The 25,822-nt window shown below is 46.3% G+C and overlaps 1 protein-coding gene across 2 annotated transcripts in view; it reads left to right on the forward strand.

Moving 5' to 3' along the window:
• The first annotated feature begins 3,646 nt into the window (after positions 1-3,646).
• LOC135256482 (glypican-5-like) overlaps positions 3,647-25,822 on the forward strand; it is a 111,981-nt gene continuing 89,805 nt past the window's right edge. The window contains exons 1-2 of one of the 2 annotated variants that reach the window (XM_064338290.1): positions 3,647-4,174; positions 12,354-12,515. In XM_064338290.1, coding sequence (XP_064194360.1) covers positions 4,006-4,174; positions 12,354-12,515 — 331 coding nt within the window. In that variant the 5' untranslated portion in view covers positions 3,647-4,005. The remainder of the gene's footprint in view (positions 4,175-12,353; positions 12,516-25,822) is intronic. The other variant, XM_064338289.1, reaches the window with a different exon arrangement.

A 25,822-nucleotide genomic window follows, 5' to 3' on the forward strand; every position in this document is an offset into this window, starting at 1 on the left:
AACGTTTTAGAAACGTCAAAAGCAAAGACCAACGGTTCAGTCCTTTACGGCCTATTTTTTACAGTCTCTGTTTACGACACGATCTTGAGATGTTGGCACAGCGAACATTTTCATTTTAGGACACTAGGGGGCGACGTTATCCCACGCATATCGGACTAATAGACTACGTACTGTTTAAGCCATGTACTGGCGCTTATAAACACAGGACCAGTGCAGTGGTCCTTTGTCAGTGTATTCAGTGAATGATACGGTGAAAGATAGAGAACGCTCACCATATTTTCAAGGAAAACGTCCTTATATTAGCGAAATTGGAATACGCACAAATATGGTGCTTTTGATGAGCGGAATACAGTCGCCTTCAGCAGTAATTGTGCTACTATTTTTCTCTGACTTCATGTAGCCTATATTCAATCACTTGTGGCACGATCAAGGTTTATCTGTGAAATATATCGTCTCCAAGGTTAGATGTCACGATAATTATGGTCAAAGGGAGTTCGACATAGCTAGACTTGCTAAATGCACTGAGTATGGAACTGATTTACATGTAGACTACTGGGACTACAACGTGCGTTCATCGAGCTAGATTAGTTTTATTGTATTCACAGGTAACTTAATTTCCCTGTCCAATCTGGTCAGTAAACGTTCTTCACTTTAGTAAGCGATATATGCCAAGCCGCATTGTAACAGCACTCATGCAAACAAGAAATACATTGTAACTCACCCAAACTGAGTTTTGTTGATGTTCAGTACATTTTGTGTTCGCTGGTTTGTTGCCAAAAGTTTATTTTCTGTGCCCAGTCCGTAGTGCAGATAATTTATCAGTCCAGAGCTAGCCTAGCTAGTTTGGCACCGCAGAGTTTATCCTGGGGCAGGCTTGCCATGCGATCAGGTCAGTTGGGGATTTGCAAAGCAGGTATATTGGCTACGTTTGACTTTTTTGTGTTGAAAATCTATAACTTGTGCTTTATATTTGTAACGCGATGTATTATTGTTTCAGCGTATTGGTTTCGTTTATACATGGAAAGAAAATATATACAACGTAAGCCAGACAAGTGCTCAACGCATCACACTTTCAAAAAATAATATTCAGCCTCTGCCTCATGCTTCTGCACGTGCTAGTTTAACCAAATTAGCATTCTAAATTTAAAATATCCTATACATATTGAAAATCTGATGCATATTATTATTATACTGGTACAGGAACAATCATGCTATCTCAGTGCTTGAATCAATTGATTGAATCTAATTTCTATTGCAGAGTAAAACAGAGACGCTAGTTTTCAAGTCAGCTGAAAACGGTGTCTGCAAATTGCGGTCAGATTTGTCCGTCGAGGACAGGTGAACCGTTGAGGCTAACCGATTAAGAATTACATGAATATTCAAGCAGCACGTGGGCGTTAAACAAGACAATGATCTTGAGGCCTTGCAGGAAAGTTGGCTAACCATAGTGTTTTGGAATGGAATGGACAGCCAATGGGGTTAGGGATATATTATATACCCATGCTATTGTGCCAGGAAATCCCATGGGGCACTGTCCTAAGAGTAACATTTCTCTGCAGTGTTGTAGGACATTGAATAAAACTATGCAATCTGCGAGGCCAACAGGGATACAACAACACAGCATTTTGTCGGAGCAGAACAAACTTATTGTGAATATGTATGTGAACCACGGAGCAATTGCATGGCCCATGTGCAATAACATGCAGCTGGCAGGACATAAAAAAAATTTTTTTTTAAACTTGATGCTGAGCTGTAGCCTACTCACAGAACTCTGACTTGAAACGGCGGCAGTGTAGCACAGTGGGTAAGGAACTGGGCTTGTAACCGAAAGGTCGTAGGTTCGATTCCCGGGTAAGGACACTGCCGTTGTACCCTTGAGCAAGGTACTTAACCGGAATTGCTTCAGTATATATCCAGCTGTATAAATGGATACAATGTGAAATGCTATGTAAAAGCTGTGTAAGTCGCTCTGGATAAGAGCGTCTGCTAAATGCCTGTAATGTAATGTAATGTAATGAAACATCAAAGGAATAGAACTGAACAATTGTGTGCAGGTGACACCCATGTAGTCGCTGTGCAGATATTCTTCACAGAGTGCCCCCCCCCCCCACATGGACTTTTTTTGATTTGCCATCTTAGAGGAATTAAAACACCACTTGGTTCTTGTTCACTAACATTGGCCTTGAGCTTAAGGCTAAGTTACAAAAGCGCAGACCTGGCGCAGCTCCAGTTACAAATACAAGATATTCAGGGCTCCTAGCAGCTCAGCAGAAATCTAATTTACCCCAGATCTATAGGAGCCTCTGGCTGGATGCTCTCGCTGCCAATCTAATGAGATGTCCTTTGCAGAATCTGACAATTTGAACAGAATATTTGGTTATTGTGACCACTAACAGTCAGACTCCCTCGATGAGGAGGTGGTGTTGAGGTTGGAGGATGACACTTCAACTGCCAGCTACACATGTCTGTCTTCCACCTCTCACCTTAGCAACTGCAGAATCTGTATTTGACTGTAGCCCTCAACACTTAAAGCCAGAAAGTATTCTGGTAATACCATACTTCATGGCTATGCTGCACTCGGTGTGTGGCTAGCTCCTCAGCTGTATCTTAGATGCCACTGGAGAACCATGTCAAACAAGCAAACAGAATTTAATTAAGTAGCCCTATCACTGAGCGACTAATAATAACATGTAGGTAACACATTTATCCCCAATTTATTAACTGTTTACTTAAAGCATCTTTTTCTATTAGATAATTGTTTTATGTAGCCTACAGGCGAAACCTTCCAGAAAGCAAGCACCTATCAATCAGAGTGCCGTCAGCTGTCGGCCGGTGGACAGCTGTACCGATGGCAGCCAGCTAGTGGCCACTGTTTGCTGCCCGGGCTGTAAGAAATCAATTTTGAAACAACAATAAATATAACATGAATAACATAAACTCCTCTCAATCACTTACATCCAATTCCATACATCCAAAAAAGATAATAATAATAATAATAATAATAATACCAGTTTTCAATTAAACAGGTAGTTTTGCTTTGGGCTATGAGCAAACTATGGGAAATTATGCACTGTATTTTTTCAAGGAATAAAATGATGACAATCATTGATATATTACTCTTTCTGCAATCTCTGTTTTAATACAGTAATTCATTGCAGGGCGTCTGTATTTGATTAGTCTAGCCTTAAAAGAGATGTGACAAGTGTCAGACTAATTATAGTGAAAAGCCAATAATCATGTCTTTTTTCAAATGTGTGTGTGTGTGTGAGAGAGAGCGAGAGAGAGAGGACTTTCTCTCCCCCCTCCCCACACACACAGACAACTACACCATCACAAATAAAAATTTAAAAAACACAATTACGGAAAATAAATCTTACGAAGACTTCAAAACAGTAGTTTTAATTTCCTCTCCTAATTCACCGTAAATCGCTATTCCCCCGCTACCCAAATACCCCAGAAACCCTGAATATTGTTCACCAATGTAAAAATGCCACCTCAGCGAGCAATCGTTTATGAATTAATCCCCTTACAACCAACTACAGGGTCCAATGAACCCGTATCACTTATTCGATTCTGCCGAGTCAGCCGAGTCATCCAAATGTGTGTGTGTGTGTGTGTGCGTGCGTGCGTGTGTGTGAGAGAGAGAGAGAGAGAAAGAGAGAGAGAGAGGCATGCAAGTAGTTCAGCAAGCCTACTCTCGCGCTTAGCAGTAGAAACGGGACAGCAAGGAAACCAGTGTTCAATATTGTTTTTCCATCGGATTTTAACTCCAAGAAAGCGATTTCTAGTCTACCCTTCTGAACTCAACTATGTGAAAATCCGTCAGAGACCGTTTTTGAAGACAAGGGCTAACCGTTCTTAACCGTTCAACAGCTCTCTCTCTCGCTCTCTCTTTCTCTCTCTCACTCTCTCTCTCTCTCAGTTGTTTAATTAACACAATTTACCATATTGGCATAGCTATCTCTTCCACATACTTCCTGGATATCTGTGGATTGACATGCTGCAATGTCCCGAGGAATACTTTCACGCGTTAACCTTTGGTGGATTTTGGTGTCATCCACGCTGCTGGCGAATGTGTCCAGTGTAAACGCGCATAGCTGCTATGAAGTGAAAACGGCTTTCCAGCTACACCACATTGGTCCATTGAAATTGGTACCCGAAACACCTGGGACAGGTTAGTGCGTAAGAAAGACTCGTGCTTGCCTGGATGCTGTAGCTTTTCGGTGTGCAAACGCGCAGCTATTTCAAAACGTACGGTATTCCTAACCAGGTTGGCAAACTGACAAATGTAATCCAGGCAGAATTAAACATTTCTAAATAATTAACATTTTGGTTGCCTAAATTCAGTACCACAGCAATGAGGCCAAGCACAAATATTTAAACTTACGCTAAAGTGATTCTTGCGAACTTTGGCTATATGATGCTGTTGCTCCTGGCTCAATAGCCAATGCACGATTCGTGGTTCCACTCGCGCTGTGAAATGTAAATTGAGGCTACATTATGAAAGCCGACTTGATAAATTATGACAGAGACATCCATCCACTTGCCTACTCCAGACATATGACTCAGCGCTCAAGAGCGAGCTCCGGTGATGCTAAAAAGAAATTCAGTGAGCTCACCGGCTGGAAATACACACCTTAATGTCCTCATGTCGCATAAAGAAAATAGAATATACATATGAGCATAATTCCAGGAATGACGCATAAACGTGTTTCTTTGGTTTAACTGTTGCCACACAATAAGACTAGGAGCCATCAAGAGTTAGGAAGGGAATAATGTGATCGTGGTCTTTATAATTGATGTTGATGACAGGGCAACAAAATACAACAATTCCAGTGGTATTCTGAGTATGTCAATTGGGAAGAAAAATAGCTACTTCTGCAAAATGGTAATATAATCTGGCAGGGGAAAATAAGAGAGGAATTCCCAACTTAAAAGTAGCACATTACAATCGCAACAAATTCCACCAAATTTGGTGGTTTCAATCGGCGTTTTTTCGGCAGCTAGTAAAGCGGAGCACTGATTCGTTTTTTCCAACTCTCTTATGGTGTAACAAAAGGGAGACCTAACATCTTAAGTACCGGTGACAAAGCAAAGTACACCTCTGACAAACTGTTTATGCAAACACATTTCTCTTGCATGCCTGATTTCGTTGGCAGCCATTAGGAGCCATTAGAAGCTGCTCTTCCCAAGAATTAAACTGAAACTAACAGAGTCAGACTGAGAGAGAGAGAGAGAAGGGGCTAAATGTCAGACAGACAGACAGACAGTCAGGCGGAATGGGATTGAAGGGTTGGCCTCCCCCAGACCCAAAAGTTCCTATTATTTTCCACTCAGTGTGAGTTTGTAAGCCTACCTGTACTTTTGCTCTGCATTAAGATGCCCCTTTGAAGCTATTTTGAAGTGGAAAGGGAGTTGGAATGGGCCACATCTAATTCAGTTCAGGAATAAAACAGGGTCTCGCCATCAGTCTGAGCGTCAGACAGCCACAGTAATGCCACTGAGGCCTGACACAGTCCTGTGGTTGGGGTTAAATACAGCACTGTTGACATGACTGAAAAACATTCCCTGGAGAGTTTGAGTTTAAAAGCACCGGAGGTGGTTGTCATTTCCAAGGCTGTGCTAACGCCCCTCTCCCCACCTCTAATCTACGCGGTGTGGCATTTTGCAATTTCATTTTTTGTTTTTTGTTTTTGTGGTAGCATTAGTTTCTTATTTTATCTATGATTGAGAATGTTTGACACAAGGAGAAGTTGGGGAAATAGGTTTTTTAAAGCATTTCCTTTTCTGTTTCCCACAATTCTGAAGGTAGCCAATATGTAGTTATGCCTACTGCTTTCTTGGAATTGGAATTGATTTGTGCCGGTTCTTGAACAGGCAGATCCAGCAGGCTTCGCTTGCCTGTCGGTTTCATGTCCCTTACAGTATAATGGGATGGTCTGTCCAAAAACCCATCAGTGTCATATGACATGCAATATCCCTGTGGATGAGCCACCCCCGGGCAGTGTTGGGGATCACACGCTAAAGTCATGGCCGTGTCTCAGTGCGGGGGTGGGGGGGGGGGTCTAGGGAGCGGGTCTAGGGATACAGTTGAAACTACAGTATGCTTTATGCCATTGCTACGGTTACGTGACGGCTCACCAGGCAGAGACGTCCTTGTGGCTTGCCCTGTCAGGAGTGGCAGGGCCGCAGACAGAAAATGCTAGAGGGAAGCCATCTAGTCTAGAGAGATGTTAACAAAAAAGGCAAAACAAAAAGAGCCACAAAATGACAGATGTCATAGTTAGTCATTATGTATTGTAGGAAGGCCAATGAGGGCTGGCAGGAGTAGGGATGTGAATGTATTATATTTTTGAAAGTTTTCTCCCTTGCTATCACTGTGCCACAGGCACCCAGGACACTGCAGCTGTGGTGTGTGCGCTCCTGTGATGCACTGTCCTATGAGTCAGTGTCTATTTTACTCTCTAGAGCGTACGCTGTACTGCAGGAGAGCTTCCTTTCGAGTAATTTGATATTCAGTTATTCTATGGCTCCCAAGTCTTTACACTGGAACAGTTTTAACCTTTCTCAAGCGTTGCATACGTATAATATTATTACCAACAGGAAATGGACCACATATTCAGGCTGATTTTTTTTCCCACGCAGCTTTAAGTTCTTTTTCTTATAGGCGCTCCTTAAAGAATGCTTTTCTTTTTTTCATTTGTCGCTCCGGCCTCTACAGCCAGTGATCATTTAGATGTGACGAGTGGTCGAATAATCGCTGTCGCCTCTAATGAGTGGGCAGTGACTTGATCCTTTTTGGCCAGTGAAGTGATGGTGTAGGGCAGGACTGCTCTGTGAATTCTCCTTTCGCCACATCACAGCACCCAGACAGAACTCTGGAGCTGAAGATCTGCAACCCTCTGCTCATTCCGGCTCTCATTTAGAGCACCTGGGTCTGGCTGAAGTGCACCTCAAGATCATCGCACGTCTTGTTTGGTGTTTGCTTGTTTTTTCAGGAATCTGGAGGAGTTTGCCCTGGGTAAAGCCGAGCAGGCCTCTCTTCAAAGCACTTCCACAGGGGACTGGGGGTGAAGGGGGCGGGGGGGTTCTGGAGTGACTTTTCAGATCAAACGCCAAGTAAAGCAGCTCCGGAGTTCTGACGCTGTGAAACTCCAGTCCGGTCAGAGTCAGAGGTGGGCTGGGGCTGAGGGTGGAGCAGGGCAGGGGCAGGGGAAACCTAATGAGTCGGCCTTTCATTAGACAGAAAGGGAAAGTCACCAATTGTTATTTTCAAACTAGCACGCCAGAGCAGCCTTATTTTCTGACTGGCTTTGTGTTCTGTTACAGGGTAACATTGAAATAAGTAATTGTACAAACCCCTGACCCCTAAGCTTTTTAAAGTTTTTTGTATTTTTTTGGGGAGGGAATGTACCCTAGTAGTGCAGATTTTAAACTGCAGAGAGAGAGAAAGAGTCAGTCTAAGCCTCTGCTCACTTGTCCTAGAAAGAAAACCGCATATAATCTGTGAAAAGATAAGACAATGCAGATGGTTACTAGTCATGAATTAACTAGTTTAATGTTATGAGGAGTTTCTGACTGACTACAGTACAAGTTTGATTTTTGGAGTCTTGTAGGCACTTAATTTTTCTTCTGAGGGCTTTCAATTAATGAAGAATTGGTCTGTACCACTGCCAGTGTATGCCTTAGAAGAGCAATGCTTCAAAGTTGCTTAGGCAGGGATTATTTTTAAAAGTTATGACTGTTCCCGTGCTGTGGTTTTGAGCCAAGGGAACCATGCAGAGATTACCTGCTGATCTTGTGATGTGGAATGTATCAATCGAAGGACTGTGGGGAGGCAAATCCTCACTGATAAATACAAGGTTGCAGCAGATAGTGCAATTTGGTTCTGTCACGTTCCTCTTACAACGAACCCGGTCATCAAATCTGTGCAGCTCTGAGCCTCAGACATCTCAGGTGAATCACAGGGGTCCTAAAAGTGATAGATGGACACACAGCCCTGTTTTTATGCTCACAGCCTTGACGCCGTGTTCTGCGTTTCTGCTGATTTGAAGCTCAATAGCTTCTGTAATTTCATTCAACATAAAACAAGCCTGTGATTTGCTGCCGCTGAAAAGATTAAACCTCTGGTCAGTGTTCACACCTCCAAAACTTTCCAGAACCATTCACACTGTACTGGTCAAAGCCGGCAGTGATTGACATGTTCTATTCACACTGCAGACTGCTTTAAGCCATTTCAGGCAGAGTCAGCTTTAAAAAGCCACCTAACAGCCTGCAAATGGTCCTCTTTCAGACTGAAGCAAAGGCCACTGTTGAGTCAAAGCTGGCATTAAGATGGCTTATACAGCAGTGTGAAATCTCTTAATTCATGGCAACTCTTTTCTCTGTGTATTGTTTGATAGGTAGCCAAGAAAGCTCCACTCTTTATCCAGTTTCCCCCCTGCATATAGCGGTGTTCTACAGTTGGCTAAACTGAGTAAAGAACACAAATACATCTTGTGCTGTGTGAGCTTGGACAGCCCGGCCTGCCCCCACATACGAACACACCTGCTCACTGTCTACCGTTTATTCCACTGTCCAAATCTGCCCTTTCTTGCCATTCTCACAAATGACAAGCTTAATGCATACACCCTAGCATTCGCTTAATGGGAGTTGGACTGCTTTTAGAGCAATCTGGAATCTTCTACTACCCACTTCCATTAGTTTCACCCACCAAGTCCAGTCTGCTCTCCTCTGCCTATATAGATTTCCCTTCTTTTCACTGCTTTTAAGCTCAGTTAAGGTACGGTCTTCCTTGCTTTTAAATATTGTGTGTTCCTTCAGCTGCCATGCCATTTCACGTTCACTGGAGATTTGATTGGTGATAGGAGTGTTCCACCATTGTTAAAATAGTATTAATGTTGATGGTCGACACAGGATAGAACTGGATGCTATACACAAGGAGAAGGTGTGAAATGCCTCTCTGGTTAGTCATTCCTTTTACGGATTCAGTTTAATATTATGAAATAACTATGCTGTTATATTAATTATGGTGAATGGACACATCAATTGCACTGATGACTATGGAATCTATTGGTAAACAGTTGATAATGAATTAACTCTTTAATATTGCTTTATCCAGTTTATTATCAAGTTTTTCTCAGGGCAAACTGCTGTTCTTTTGACAGGTAGGCGAGAGTTCCTCCACTAGGCTGGAGACAAGTAGCAGGAGTCTGTGAGTGAGTCTATAACACGGAGAAGGAGAAAACAGGAGTTTGTGATGGAGTTTATAACAGGAGTGAGGGAACAGGAGTCTGTGATGGAATTTATAACAGGAGGAGAGAGGGAACAGGATTCTGAGTGAGTCTATAACAGGAGGAGAGAGGGAACAGGATTCTGAGTGAGTCTATAACAGGAGGAGAGAGGGAACAGGATTCTGAGTGAGCCTATAACAGGAGGAGAGAGGGAACAGGAGTCTGAGTGAGTCTATAACAGGAGGAGAGAGGGAACAGGAGTCTGAGTGAGTCTATAACAGGAGGAGAGAGGGAACAGGAGTCTGAGTGAGTCTATAACAGGAGGACAGAGGGAACAGGAGTCTGAGGTGGTCTATAACAGGAGGAGAGAGCAGGAGTCTGAGTGAGTCTATAACAGGAGGAGAGAGCAGGATCTGAGTGACTATGAACTATAGTAAACAGTGAGTAACATTAATTGCTTATCCAGGTGTCTATAAGCTCAGGGCAAAGTGTTCAAGGAGCGAGTGAGTCCCCAACACGCGGAGACAAGGGAGCAGGAGTCTGAGTGAGTCTATAACACGGAGAAGGAGAAAACAGGAGATTGTGATGGAGTTTATAACAGGAGTGAGGGAACAGGAGTCTGTGATGGAATTTATAACAGGAGGAGAGAGGGAACAGGAGTCTGTGATGGAATTTATAATAGGAGGAGAGAGGGAGCAGGAGTCTGAGTGAGTCTATAACAGGAGGAGAGAGGGAGCAGGAGTCTGAGTGAGTCTATAACAGGAGGAGAGAGGGAGCAGGAGTCTGAGTGAGTCTATAACAGGAGGAGAGAGAGAGCAGGAGTCTGAGTGAGTCTATAACAGGAGGAGAGAGCAGGAGACTGAGGGGGTCTATAACAGCAGGAGAGAGCAGGAGACTGAGGGGGTCTATAACAGGAGGAGAGAGGGAGCAGGAGACTGAGGTGGTCTATAACAGCAGGAGAGAGCAGGGGATTGAGGGGGTCTATAGCAGCAGGAGAGAGCAGGGGATTGAGGGGTCTATAACAGCAGCAGAGACCAGGGGACTGAGGGGGTCTATAACAGAAGGAAGGGAGAAGTGGTTTCAGGCGCTGGAGATCAGGGCTCACTCAGTCAGACAGCTGTCTGGATACAGACCTCTCACTGTGGCGTAACCCTCCCCAATAACACACCTCCCAGGGGAGACTGTCATGACCACATCCAATGAGCCGCTAGCCGGCCCCCCTACCCCCCTCCAGCCCCCAACCTGGCCTCTGTACGCCGTGGTCATCGCTCGATTGAAGTCCCGAAGCCAAACATTTCAGCCGCGATTCAGGGGGATCCAAAAAGTTCAGGTATGCGGCGGACCCTGCCGGAGAAGTGTTTTCTTTCAAACAAGACCTTTCCCAAGCGCAGCAAATCAATATTGAGTAAATACCCCGCGGCTTTGAAGGAGACGAGCACATCAAAGCGAGAAGCACTTCCTGAGGCGAGGCAGAAAAAAATTACATCTGAGAGACCAAATTCAGCATTAATTACCTGCATTTATGGAAGTTTATTCCTGCACTCAGAGAGCGAATCAAAAAGCCACTTCAGGAAATTGCGCTCTTTTGAAATATATATGTATGTACACTTATCATCTTAGCAGAAATTTCTGTTTTTCTCTTTGATCAGTAACTGAATCTTGTTTCCTTAAAGCACATTTATTTTGGTCAAACTGAGTCTTTACAATATTGACCATTTGACCTGTGTCTTTTTTTCAGTTCTACAGGCCAACATGTCGTGCCTTTGACATTGGATTCATTATAAGCTACATTAAGATCTGACCTCAGTAAAATACTTGCAAATGCATTTAATCACAAGACTTATGCAACCTGAGAACGGTTAAAGAAAATAACCATTCTCAGCTTGCGTAAGTCTGGTTTACAATAGTCTGGAAACCAATTTGACCATCTGCCATGCCAAGTCTCTGTATGTGTCTGACTGTGTTTTAATCGTGCAAAGTTTGAGAAACTAGAGGCAGGTTTGTCAGGGCTGTGGAGTCTATTTCAGTCTGAACTGCAACTGGGCATTTAAAAGGCGTTTTAACTGCTCAGACTGCCATTGGAATGGTGTAATTCATCCCACCGCCATGCTGAAAACATCACATACTTGATATTCTTGGTTCTCTGTGCAACACGATTGCCAGGACTGCTTCGCTTGATGACACTTTGCTTGATGATTTGCGAAAAGCTGTCAGTATTCATGAGCTAATCCGCAGAACCACCTGCATTATGTAAGTGTGGCATTGCCACGAAATGCTAAATTTGAACCGATGCTAAATGAATCGTTGGGAGATGACGACCTTGGGCTCTGTAGCCACGCGACCCCTCAGGGCCATTGGTCCAGTGCTCACTGTTAGCTATAGCGTGCTTACAAAATTCTGTCCCCCCCCCCTCCTCTTTGGAGCTTCAGCCTGTGAGGCCATGGTCTATTTCTGAAACACTTTCTCCGTCGGGTTCCGGACGTGGATCGTGGGGCCGAGGTCCCCGAGTATCAGTTTCCCGCTGGAGATAACACGGGGCGGCGAGCCAGCCGTGGGGGCGGGGGAGCGGCGGGGCGAGCGGGGGGTCGCGGTGACTTCACTCTGCGGGGATGATCGCAGCTGGCGCTTGGGCGCAATCTCGGCGGGTAATTAAGCGACCGCGGTGCTCCGACTCGGGGTGCAGCCTATTGTGTTTCAGGGACGGATTTGGAAAGGGGGGCACAGGTCCCTGGGGCCCCCGGGGACCACAGTCTCGGGTTCCAGTTTCACAGCAAAACCAAGTCAGGGGGGAAAAGACACCCAGCCTCACACCCCTGAGCACTGAGATTTAATAGTAAACTTATTATGGGGGGGTTGATGTCATCATGTAATTTCTTGAGTGAGAGATATGAGAATGTATTGACCTTGCATTTCATTTTGGGTCAGTACTGACGTTATGTTGACTTGTAGGCCTTGTCAGTAGATCTCTCGTTTTCCCTGGAACAGACTTATTATGGCTAGTACTGTTGAGAAGGATAATATCATCACCTAATGAGAGAGAGAGTTTATGAAAAATAGCTACTTCTGCAATATTTATGTTTATATGATATTCTCAAATTTTCCGTTTGCTCCGCCCTTCAGATGTGCAGCTACAGATCTGCCAGCACAGCGGCCCCACCTGCTGCACCCGTAAGATGGAGGAGAGCTACAGAGTGGCTGTCCAGGCCGAGACCCTGCAGAGCATCGCCTCCTACAGCTATGATGTCAAATACCTCTTAACCAGCCACGCCACTGCCTTCCAGGGTGAGAGAGCTCTTAGAACTGGACACTACTGTGTGTCTGTCTTCAAGATGATCTGTGATTTTGTTCACACACACACACTCACACACACACACGCATGCACACACACACACACACATACACGCACACACACACAGATGGACACACGTGCATACACACACATGCACCTACACATACAGATACATTTACATGCCCGAACATACAAAAGCATGGAAACATGCACAGACATATGCATGTATGTATACAGGTCTGTAGACACACGTTAGTGGTTTCATGGCTGTACAGTGTGCTGTTTCAGTGCTAGTATCTGTAAGTGATGTGGTATCAATCTCATCTACTCTTCAAATGGGAGCTGATGTCCTCTGAGCTGGTTGGATGGCCAGCTAGTGTGATCTCCCTGCCAAACACCCCCCCCACCCTGTTAGAGCGTGACAGCACTGGGGATGACCCCCACCTGACTTTTATCCCTAAGAAAATCATTTCATAGCCTCTTTCTTTGAATAAATTCCTATTCATTTCTAATATTAGAAAATGTCCTATTATGTGCATTTGCTACTATGGTCGCTACCACAGCAATAACTACAACTGACTTTTAGTTCATCAGTATAGATATATGTTAATGAAATTCAGTGTCATTATAGGCTTTTTTGAAGTGGGTGAGTTTGGGAGGTGATGTCGTTTTGGTCGACTGGCTCCTCCCCCTTGGTTGGGGATTTGGGATTGGGAGCTCTCTGTGGGTTTGCTGGCCTGTGATTTGTGGAGGGAACGCAGGGCACATGAAGCCTCGTTGCTTTGCCGCACTCTGACCCATGCTGTGGGGGTCGTTGTACGGGTACCCCGGTTTCCAAGGAAACATTTATACGGCCAACTAAGAAGGCAAGCAGCCCAGTTTCCAAAGCCGCCTCTCTCTTTCAGAGTCGGCTGAATAATAATAAAAACGTCACTTGAATTTGGAAACAATTGGCCCATAAATAAATAGATTTCTAAAAATGCAAAGCAAAACTAGCCTCTTTTTCTTGGCAGACACATTTCAGCGGGGTAATAATACGCTTAGGTCCATTTACATTGAATCCCTTTCAGCTAACTTGAAATCACAAGCAGAATGTTTTAACAGACTTGAAAAGGACAAAAAGGACTGTATTTGTACTTGAAAGAGCACCAGTTGGCAGCTGTAATGTATGCTTATATATGTTTGGGGCTTGTGCTGTCAGTTTAACACATCATAAAGAATGCATGAATGGGTGGAAACTTCTGCATATTCATAACTGCCATTGACACTTATGAATATGCAGAGGCTTGGATCCATGCATGCTTTATGAAGTGCTTATTCAAGGTGATATTTGACATGCTTCATTCACAAGTGGGATCTGAGGCTCTCGCAAGTAATATCAGTCTGGCAAACTATTTCTGGTGATTCTTGTGCAATATGATTTGCTTCAGGACTCTTCAGGTTGTTCATCTGTCTTTAGCTCCTTTAATCAAAAAGCATCTAAATCACTATATGAAATGAAACATCAGGAGAGAAAGGGAGCTCTTGAACAATGCATGCCTCCATTTGTTGTGTACTTTGTGTCCATCCTGGTTGGTTTGTCCAAGAACAAATATTTTAGGTATACTGGCTCCTTCAGTCTGTGTTTCTGCATTCTGGACCAGTCTGTGAAGGTTGCCCAGACACTAAAATGATCAGGTTATCTGATTAAACAATTATCTTAAATTTGGGGCTTTGGAGGAGCACAAAAGCTTTCTGGCCGTTGACTTCATCTGTGGTAATTGTTCTTTTTATGTGGTCATATTTGTTTCTGTCAGAATGGTTGCAGTAGATTTTTGAGACACGTGCCAACTGAGAAAGTGTTCTGGCGATGTTTTTACGTCTCTCAATTCCTCCATCTCTCTCCATCACTCTCATTTAGAATGTAAAAACGTTTTCATTTTCATGTCCTTGGGGATGTTTATGAGTTAGTTTGAAAAACAGGGTGTTTGAATGGGATGAAAAATGCGGTTGGGTTGGTCTCCCGGTATTGTCTTTTTAAGAAGGGTACGACCTGTTTGCTGTTTGCTGTGTAATGTGTCCAGCTCTGCACATGCCCAGTTTACTCTCTGGATCTTTGAGTATCCTGTCAACTCATTCCCCGATGTGTAATATCTCAGTGACTCCAGCTCTCTGTTGGCTTTTTATTGAAATACAATACAATAGTGGAAGCAGAAGGTAATCCTGGGAAATTTAAAAATATCATGAACTTTCGGTTGACAGCTTTGCTGACGCATGCATATCCCTACTGTGGGGTGGTGTAGAGCTGAGCTTGTGGAAGTCCCTCAGGAACCCAGACTAAAGAAAGGATGTCATCCGCCAGGCCTCCACAGGTTAAGAACATTTTCTCCATCTCTACCAACATTATGAGGCTGCGGAGACCATGCCTATAGGAGTCTGGGTCTCCTTCTTATAGTGAGCATGGAATTAAATTTTAACTCAATGAATGGTTAGTACAAGGGTTGTGTTAGTGATGATGATGTCCTTGGATGTTGCTTTGATGATCTTGATTCTAGTGTTTGCTTCTGTGACTGATGCCATCCTTTTGCTCTATAATGGTACATCTAACTTGGTGGATTGGATTTATCATGATAGCATGCAAGTTATTTGCAGTAGCTATTTTGATCCATTTTGCTTGTAAAATAAACAAGAACCTGTAACACTCTTAAGAATGCTTTCCCATAGTGTCCAGATTTACCTTATGTTGAGATTATGTATGTAGGGGCCCTGTTTTAGAAAGAGGCTCAGATTGGGTGATTAAGTCTTTTGGAACTGTGTTGTCTTGATGTGGTCAGGTCTGAACATGGCGGGGTGGGGGGGGGGGTTCACAAGAAGTTGGGGGCCAACCCCTGCTGGTTAACCACTGGAGGCCCCACAGTCTATTTGGGCCTAGATTGGACCCTCCCTCCCACCAGTCACCGCACACGCTTACACAAACACACACACATACACACGCACACACAGAGGGCTGAGAAAGGGAATTCAGCTCACACAAAAAGACAATAAGCCAGCTCTTTCTGGCCAGAAGTTGCTTCCTTCTTTGGTTTCCCTGTGTGGTTCTGGAGGCCTGACCGATTGCCCGGGGCATTCAGCCACCAGCTTCTGGATGTTCTGCAGTCTGAGGCGGCCTGGATCCCAGCAACAGTCCCACCCCCCTCTCCCCCACCCTGTGCCCACTCCAGCGTGGGACAGTCCTCGCTCTGGAATTGCCTCAGTGTAGGAATGCAGCCTCCCTTGTAATGTGTCGGTTTCACACTGATTTATGTGTGTGTTGTGTGTGCGCGTGTGTATGTGTGTGTGTGTTTAGTGTATGTGTTTGAAAGGGAGTGGGGTCTGATGACTGATAGAGCTGATAGGTGCTACATGGTTGCTTGCGTGAGTAGTGTGGTATTTGGAATAAGGAATGGGGCTTTTAACCAACAGGTCATGGGATCAGTTCCCAAATGAGGTACTGCCCTTGTACCCTGGAGCAAGGTATTTAACCTGAAGTGCTTTGGTAAATATCCAGTGGTACACATGAAAAGTATGAATGAGGAATGTCTCCTTGCGTAGGGACAGCTGCCAAAGAAATAAATAATTAGGATATCTTATGGAAGCTGGAGGAGTGAGCAACATCCCAGAATCCCATTCTGTAACAATGCCTGTTTTGTAGCCCATATGTTCTCTTCCCAATATTTTACACACTTCTCCTGTTTCTCTGGGACAGTTTACTGCTACTCTCAGGAAATGGGTTTGGCACAAGCCCTTAAATTTCCCGTGCATTTATTTAATTCTATGTTCAGTATTCTGTGGTTCCCAAGACGGAATATTCTGATAATCCAGCCCGCCCTCCCCCCACCATATGAAACCCAATGACTCATCTGTTATTTTATGCAGGGTGTATCGGATATCGGACCGTCAATAAAGCCCAAAAGTGCCGTACATAAGCAATCATCATTTTCTGGCACTGTTGGAGGTGCCAAATAATTTTTTTAGCAGACACAGGGAGAGCGGAGCAGTGAAGTGGTTTAAAGTCACTATCGGTTTGGCTTGAGTGCCGTCATTTGCTCCTTGGTATCAATCGCCTTTCAACACTTTGTCTGGGAGACGAAAAGCACTTAAGGTCTCAGATGGACTTTTTGATGACACGGTGGGCTGAAAGGGTAGCTCTTCCATAACAGTCAGTCAGAAAGCTCCTCTGCCAGTGCAAGTGAAGGGGGTGACAGGGAGCACTGGTAGGAAACTCCAAGCCTGCTGTGACCCGAGGCCAAACTGATCCACTTTAGTGTGGCATTACAGTAAGTGGGCTTTTGGAGGAGGGCCTTGACCTATCAGTGTCATCTTGGCAACCAGATTGGTCACTGACCAATCAGAGCATGATTGGTCTCAATTGGCTGACAATTGCAGACCAGTTGGGTTTGTGAAAGAGACTGACTGATTACATCACCTGGTAATCTGAAAACCAGAAGCATTTTTTTCTGTTGTAGCCGATTGTCGAAGAAATTAATGTGAAACAGCCTTGAAAGAAAGCCGATGATAATAAAGTTACTGGCTGAATTCTCGGTCATCCTTCATGCGTAGGATACGTGTAGGATATTTCTAAGGCCTTCATGAAGCACGTATTGTTCATTAACATGATATAGCATCTTTTACATCATTCCTAAGCAGTGACTTATGACATACCAAAATGTTAATCTCAAATTTGGTATAGTGAATGTTAAATTTTGAAATAACACATGATGTCACTTAAATTGAGTTGAACCCTTTGACCGAAACTCCTTAACATGTGCTTATGAATGATTTGTAAAGGTGTTATACAGTGATAACGAAGGCATTTCTGATGCCTTACGAAGGCTGGAGGAATGCATGCTGTGTGAGGGGAGACACGCCCCTGCCGCACCACTGTTCCTGTCACTCATCCTTTTATAGCTTTTACAGGAAATAGGCTTTCTCTGTTCCCTGGTTTTTATATGCTGCACAACACTCGCACTGATTTAAAGTCACTGGCCAGACTCCTGTATCCAGGGTGTAGTAATGACACAGCCATGGGCATGCTTCAGTATTGCTCAGACAGCAGTAATAATGTCACAATGCTGCCAAGAGTGCAACTTCAAGTCAAAGTGTGTTTAGCTCAGGTGGGTGTAAATACAGACAGATGGATAAATATCGTCCTACCAGTACCGAGAGGTTAGTGGATTTCGTGATGCTACTATTGCCATTAGAAATAGCATTAGGTGAGACCCCCCAAATGGAAGTGTGTGCGTGTGTGTGCCTGGGCAAGGGATACTGTGTGTATTCCACAAGAATTGTGGGATAATTTCAATGGAATGAAAGGCATTTTTACGTGGGGGCATGGGGGGTCTGGAAAACCTGTCATTTGGGTTATTTGGGGTGAATCTGAAGTACCGCTAAACTGTTTTAGCAAGCCTCCGGTCAGCCTTTGCCAGCAGATCATGAATTTAACTCGTTCGGTGTGGTGACTATGAAACTCCAGTGTGATGACTGGACAACTCAACACTTCCTCTCAAATTGATAAATCTAGTCTAAAAAATTTGCCTGGATTAGATGGATTAGAATTGGCTTTAAAAACAGGTGTTTTTGGAGCTGGGAGTCTTGTCCTGGATGGGTTTCATCCTGAGGAGCCTGACACCCCATGGCATTGCCCTCCTTACCTGTGCACTATTCACAGCACCCCCCCTCCCCCTCCTTAGCCCCTTCCCCAACCTGCCTGCCCCGCTTGCCCCCCCCCCCCCCACAGAGCCAGCCTTTCCCATAAGGCCCTCCTGTGATTATGAGGGAACTGCCTCAGAATCACGGGGAAATTCCACTGCTTTCTCAGTATCGCTGGATCTTTCCAGCTACTCTGTTTCAACTCTGCTGTGCTATTTTGGTTGGCCGAGTTTTGGTGGCTGATTATTTCTTGTGCCCTGATGTGCAGTGTTCCCGTCACAGTATGAGATACGTTTGTTTTTGTAAGATGAACAGTGAAAAGAGGACGTGTGTGTACTCTCCACATTCTGTACGGAATCTATACCTGCAGCGGGGTCAAAGGTCGCGACAGAAGAGAACAGGACAACTTTACATAAGGCTGTGCTCGCCAGAGTGAAGGCGTGGTCTGAGAGGAGAGAACAGCGTTTCCCAGTCATGATCACCTCTCTCTCCCTTTCAGAACGATTCCTGACAGTTTATGTCTGTATATTAAATATGTTTTTGTTCACTTGAGAGTTTCAGTAAATGACCCATAGCATGCGGTAAGTGATGTGTTTTGACTTGTGTTTGTCATGTATGAAGTGCTGCTTTATCATACGCACAGCAGCCCTGTGAGAAGGGCGTCGCGCCAGGAGTTCCCTGGCCGACGGGGAGCCGCTCGGTCCCGTCTCAAAGACGCGGCGGCTGCCAAGACCACACGCCGCAAAGGACAACCGTAAAACAAACGCATTCCTCTCTCTCCTCCCGAGCCCCTTTCATTTTCTCCGGTGCTGTCGGCGCCCCGGTCCTCCCGCTCTCCTCCTTTTCTAGCGCCTAATCCATTGTGTGGAGACGCCCGCTGTCGTAAGAACCGCGGAGAATAGCCGTGCGTTCTCAAATATTTTCCGACAGCGTGATTCATGAGATGATGGCTGCTTCCCGCTTAATTGGACAGGCCTTTCCCACTGCATCCAGTTCTGTCATCCCTGGTCGGTACGCTACGCTAAGTAATTTCTGTGTGTGTGTGTGTGTGTGTGTGTGTGTGTGTGTGTATGTGTGTGTATGTGTGTGTATGTGCGTGTGTGTGTGTGTGTGTGTGTGAGAGCGAATGAAAGCCCCATTGATGAATGGAGGAAGCATTATTGAGTGCTTTTCTGTACAGGGTGTGTATGATGCATATGCATGTGTGCGGGGCTCGAAGGGTGTGTGATTGAGAATCAGACATAAATCTGCAAATATCCCAACATCCCAACTCAGAATTAATTGGTGCATCAGCTGTCGATGAATCACCTTCTGAACGTGGGCAGATGTATGTGTTTAGACCCTCTGCACTTTAACTGAGGGTGACAAATTATTTTTTCTTATATTCTTTTCTTTGCAAGGCCCCAGTAATAGTAATTAATGATTTTAATGTGCTACAGCTGCCTTTGAGGAAAGTTTCTCACAGTCTGACTGAAGGTTACGAAACACATGCGCTTGCTACAGGTCAGTGCTGAAAACAGCATTAGGAAGCCCCTTTGTGCTATCAGAACCTAAACATGGCATCAGTGTCAGTGCCTTTCATTGCACCTACTCTATCTTTTTAAGGGTGTAGTGAGGCTAGCTCTGGTTGCTAAGCCTTCCTTGTTGCTTTTCTCATGCCCCCAAACAAAGAGAGTTCAGCAGTGTTAAGGGCAGAGCTCTCAGACTATGTAACGTTGATACACCTGGTTTAGACCTAAGTTACTGCCCATATTTACCGATTCGTTTTGTTGGTCATATGGCCCCATGTGGGAAAAAAAGTGGCTCATGGGGAGATAGAAATGCCCGTTGAAAGAACGCGGTGTTTACCGCGGTTCGCTCTCCTTTAACTTAAATATATGGCAGGAAGCAGGTTTTGAATCCATGCGGAAAGCAAAAAAAAAAAAAAGAAGCCTTTCAGTAAAACATTTTTCACTTTGAGAAATGTAATTACATTGAAAGTGTTTACGGTCGGTTTTCAGGCTTTTGCTCTCAGGGGCAGAGAGGGAAGGGAGGGATGACAAGGCGTGAGAGAAAAAGCAGAGGAAAAACAGAAGGAAAACAAGCGAGGGAGCGAGCGAGCGAGCGAGCGGCGGAAACGAGCGGCGGGCCCGGGAGCATGAGTCAGCGGAGAGAGAGACCCGGCGGGCTCTGGAAGGTGAGCGGGCGTGGCCCCCCGTCCCCGGGAGCACCGCCTTCACCGCGGCGTTCACACGCTCGGCCCTCGGGGCGGCCGCCCGGGTCCGAGTCCAGGGAACGGCCCGCGGGCCGGGGCTCAGAAGCATGACCTCAGCTCCGCCTCAGCTGGTAGGCCGGGACAGGCCGTCCTCTCCCCCCCCAAAACAATCATTTCCTGATTAATCCTTCCTGTTTTTCGGGCGCTCGGGCTGCAGCCTCCGCCGCGCCTGAGCCCCGGCTCGGCGGCCCGCTGTCTGGGATCCACATCTGGGTTTCTTGGTCGTCCCCCGTCCCTCCTCCGGAGAGACGTCTCTGGAAAGCACGGGCGCGCTTGGCTCCGCGCGATGCGGTCATTTGTTAGCGTAAAAGAGATCTGTCAGTCCCCCCAGATGAATTAGGATTCTGGTGGAGCGCCAGGCGGCTGCTCTGGAGCATTTCACACGGCTCGCTAAGCAGGAGCGATTTCAGCCCAAACTGCTGAGTTCTGCGAGGGCTGGCCGCATCGAGCGTCACGGCAACACCTCAGACGAACGCACCAGGAAGGCCGCTGATATTACGCCGATGTGTTGTCACGCATGGGAAAGCATTTAGACCGTATTACTTTTCCAATGCAGAGCGATACTGTATGTGGGGGCAGGGCGGGGGCGGTGCTGAGTATCTTTGTGACAGATGTGCTGCTGTGCTCTTGTGTCTGTGATTCGCCGGCCTTCTGAGTCTGTGACCGGGGGGTCAGTTACATTTTCGGGTGAGGAAAGGAAGTGGGTATTGCCGGTAATCCTGGCCTGTCAGGATCCGAGCAGTTGCTCCCGTGAGCTGGGGGAGCGTTTTGTGTTCCCCACATCTCTCTCTTCACTTCAGCAGCCTGGTTAATCTCTGTCTGGAAAAGGCGGAGCACCTGTTTAGCCACAAGCTCCCTTATTTGGACGCCGCTGCCTCCCTGCCACGCCCGCTCGCTTTGTTGTTGTTGTAGTTGCGTGCGGAGCAGGCCCAAGCCCTGTTTTCGCAGCGATCTTTCACGTTTTTATTTTTCTGCCAGCTTGGAGCCTGGAGTGTGTGGAGTTTCCCACTCGGTAAACGGGTGTGTGAATGAGTGACAGCCTGTTGGGCCCGGGGGTTGGGCGAAGGATCCGTAAGCTGCCCCTGACCTCTCTACTTGCTGGACGCTGGGTTTTGGACCCCCCTGGCTGCCCCCCCTCTTTCAGGTCATGGTTATACCCTCGGCATCCATGGAATTGTTTATGTTGGAGAGTTGTGCGCTAGCTGGGTTGCCATCTTAATTACAGCCAAGCTGATGGAGAGATGGACTGCGCATTCCTGTGCCCCCACCCCCCTCCCCGTCCTGCACCCCACCTGCTAACCCCCTGAAAGAACAGCGTCAGCGAGCGGGTGGAGGCGGGCGGGGGGTTGGGGCTCAGAAGACGTCTCACAGATGTGGTCATGGTGCCTCAACCCTCAGGTCAAATGCTATCAGTAAGAGAATTGCTTAGTTGAATTCAAGTCAAAGTCGAGGCCCGTGGTCAGAATGACTGACCGCTAATACCGCCACGACGTCCAATCGCATCACTGTGATTTATGCATTTATTTTGTGTCATTGGATTCTTTTGGGGGTTCGGTTTACGAATTGCGAAGTTATACCTTCTGCGCTATGCATTTTTACTAATTAAAACATGATATTTAATCTGCAAGCATGCGCCTCCGCTGCAGCGCATATCTGGGCTGGGAGCCGCGTGAAACACAAGACCTCTCCGGGATTAAATGCTTTATGGGCATGCAAGCCGAACCCGCGCCCGGCATCGCCGTCCAAACTTGCGGCTCAGGGCGGACCGCAGCGGCGCATTTCGAGACCAGTGTCTCCTTCCTTATTATCGCCCCCCCCCCCCGCCCCCTCTGGGCAGGGCCACGTGCCCCGCCTGGCTCAGGACGCTAACGATCCTGCCCGTCAGGCGTCGAAAAAAAACTCCGCCGTCACCTCTCTCTGTCCCCGAACGGGATTGGGAACGGTCGGAGAGTTTCCGTTATCGCGGTCGAGAGCCACGGAAACATCGCCGCTCTTATTTTTCAAATTTTTTGATGGAGCCGTGGCGATCGGCGTAGTCATTACTGTAGGAGCCCGGTGACTCCCAGGCAATTGAGATTAAAAATAGCTGTCGCGATTAAGCTGAAGTCATTTACGGTGGCGTTGTGGCGGCAATTTTAAGAGGCTGTGTAACCTCTGAATCGCAGCATTGTAAATCCAGGCACCCCCTTTCCTCCTCTGTCGCACCCTCGTGCGGAGGAGTAGCGCGTTAGCCTTGCCCTAACGAGGGTTTTATGGCCTCTGTACTGTATGTGTGCGCTAGGGTTCAGGGCATTAGAACCGAGCGCTCCTCAAAACTCCTCTTGTGGTCGGCTGCGGCCGCGGAAACCAGCAATCGAAAGCAGCTCCTCTCTCGTGTGATTTACACGGTGGCATTGGGGGCAGTGACATTTTGGGCTGCCATAAAACAGTAAACTTAACTTCTTTCGCATTAGTGGGGCGTTAGCAGAATGCTACCACAGAAATGAATGTCCAGACGGGGAGGGGGGGGGGAGCGAATATCAGCCGAATGTGTTTAGCAGATGATTCATGTTCTCAAAGTCCAGAATTCCTCCCTGCATCTGTAATTGCTCCTTCACACAAACACTCGATAGTTTTATGTGCTCCCCCCCCCCCCTCCAGGAGGGTAGATTTTTTCCCAGGAGCCTTTGTGGTTGTAGACAATGACTTCATGGCGTCACAGTCCCTCCTCTCCAGCAGCTCGTTTTGGGCGGTCCCTGCAATGGGCCGCATCCCCAGCGCTCCGGAGCAGAGGCTACTTCCTATCTCTCCATCCAAAGCTCTGCTTATCTTGGTTTTCTTAATTCACCTTTTCCCAGGGCAATAAGCGCTAGATACTTTTCCATGGAAATTACCTTTCGTTGACAAACACTGTCGTTGTTTTTTCCAGCTTTGTTTTTCTCCCCTATATGGACCTGACATTTGTGGCTGTTGAGTCACCTTTGTGCCATCCGCGTGGCGCTGAACACAAAGTGCGCGTACTCCTGCGGCGCACGCAAGTATTTACACACTACGGGGGAACGCAGTACTACAGGAGAGCTTTCACCCATCTGTGAGTCATGTCTATCAGGGATGACTGCTAAACCGTGCCTTTCAGACCCACTGCTGCCGTTTAACCCACGGTGCCCCCCCGCCCCTGCGGGCCGCGACCCCGCGTCCCTCTGCTCTCCCGCGGCGGTCGGGGGCCGGCGCGCGATCCCCGCGGCGCTCCCTGTCCCTTTTGGCCTCATTACGGAGGCTCCGTGGCACCAGACGGCCTCCGGGACGGGCGTAACGCGACCCTGGCATGCGCGGCCAGAGAAAGCGCTCTGTGGTCTCGGCTTTCAGGCCAGAAACCCCGCTCATCCGCACACGCGCGCGCTGACATTCAGCCGGGCCGCCTGGCACGAGGGCGACGCCGTCCGTCATCTCCACCGTCTCGTTTCTTTATTGTTTTCGACAGGTCTCTCTCTCGCTCTCGCGCGCATTATCTCTTTTTAACTATCCCGTGAGGTTGGCTGATTATTATTTCTGATTAATTTGTTGGAAATGTCCGCAAATAAAAGTCACAGTTCAAACCAGTAACAAAGGTCAGTTTTGATTTGATATTATTCAAAGGACTTCCAGGACTTGATACTCAGTGACTATTCTGACTCCCTTCTGAATTACAGTAAACGATCATGTCTCATTTAATTTATTGGCCGTGCAAATTGTATTTTAATCATACCATACTCATTTTCTCTCTCCTTCTCCCTGTGACTCCCTCTCATTATATTGCTCATTTCTAAACATCTCATTTGAAACATGCTTTGGTGTGTCAAATTGAAATGGCTGCTTCACAAAGAATGAAAAGGAGGATTGGTTTCAGTGGCCTGTGATTAAGTGGTCTCATTGCTGTTTTTTTACAGGAAGTAATTGAATTGTTTCACTGCTCCTTCTTGAGTAATGGTAGTTATTGCAGCTGTTGTGTATGAGATGGCTGCTGTTGATTTTGTCTGTGCTATGGGAGGGAGAGAGAGAAAGTGGGTGTGTGTGTGTGTGTGTCTGTGTGTGCACTTGTGAGAGACAGGGGGAATCTCTATACATGATTAATGCATGATTAATGTGTCTGTTTCTTTGTGGATTTGTCTTCTATATGTGTGTTTGTGTGTATGTGTGTGTGTGTGTGTGTGTGTGTTTGGGAGAGACAGTGCAAATCTTTGTGTATGATAAATGTGTCTGTGCTTCTTAGTTAATTTGTCTTCTATGTCTATGCTTGTCTGTGTTTGTGTGTGTGTGCATGCATGTGTGTGTGTGTATGTGTGTGCATATGTGCGTGTGTTTGCGTGTGTGTGTGTACATCTGTGTGTGTGTGTGTGTGTGCGTATGTGTGTGTGTGTGTATCTCTAGAGGTTTCTTCCAGTTGCTGCTGTTTCTCCATCTGCCAGACTTACATCAGTGCCTGAGGAGGACTTCCTGGCTAGGACATGGAGAGGAGGGGGCGGGGCGGGGCAGGGCAGGGTGGGCGGGGCAGGGTGACATCACAGCTGAGCAGACAAGCCGGTCCGAGGAACGCGTGCCGTCCTCTGCGAAAACATGTCCTAGCTCGTGAAATGGCTGCAGGCTTGACCCGCGTCTCAGAACTGCTTCCACCTGTCCGCCGCTCTGTCTGTCTGAGGGTGTTCACGCTTAGTAGCAGAGTCTGAACGCTGCGCATACACAGCCAGGCGGCTCTTCCGTCATTCGCTTGGCTTCCAGCCCCTCTGGAATTCATTCATTTGAATTTATCACACCCAGATGTAGTTTTAGCACCACTTATGTCACAGGCTGGAATTAGTCCCCCTAGCTGTTTCACGCAGTCAGTTTTCTGGGTTTCTTTTATTTAAAGAATGCTATTTACTCGCTTTATTATTTGGAAATTTCACCATAATGTGCCGTATAATATGTGAACTAGTCAAAGGGTTCAGGTTTCAGTCAGAAAATATTGGATGTGACAAAGACCTTTATTGAAAGTTCTTTATATTCATGGAGTTTATTACTGCTGAATTATACCGAGACTAGTCACCCGCTTATATATTAAATATAGAGGATATTGGGGGTGGTGTTATTTTTATTTTTTGTTGGATGTTATATTTAAGCCTTTTGGTAACATTGATTGGACCCTTGGGAGTACTTGCGAAGCTGATGCATTATTCTTTTCCTTCTTCTTGCCCAAAGAATTTAGCAGTCTCATAAAAACGTGCTGAATGTGGAGTTGATTTGCATGCACGCTATGGCACCGACGTCCAAGATAAATACCATGGCCTGCCGTGAGTGCCTCGGTTGAAAGGGTAGTGTTGAAACGTACGCGCTCTTAGACAGCTTCAGTTCACCTCCTGCACGGGAAAAAAACCCTTTGAAATT

Source organism: Anguilla rostrata, chromosome 6 (assembly GCF_018555375.3).
Source record: "Anguilla rostrata isolate EN2019 chromosome 6, ASM1855537v3, whole genome shotgun sequence".
In the NCBI taxonomy this organism is placed as follows: Eukaryota; Metazoa; Chordata; class Actinopteri; order Anguilliformes; family Anguillidae; genus Anguilla; species Anguilla rostrata.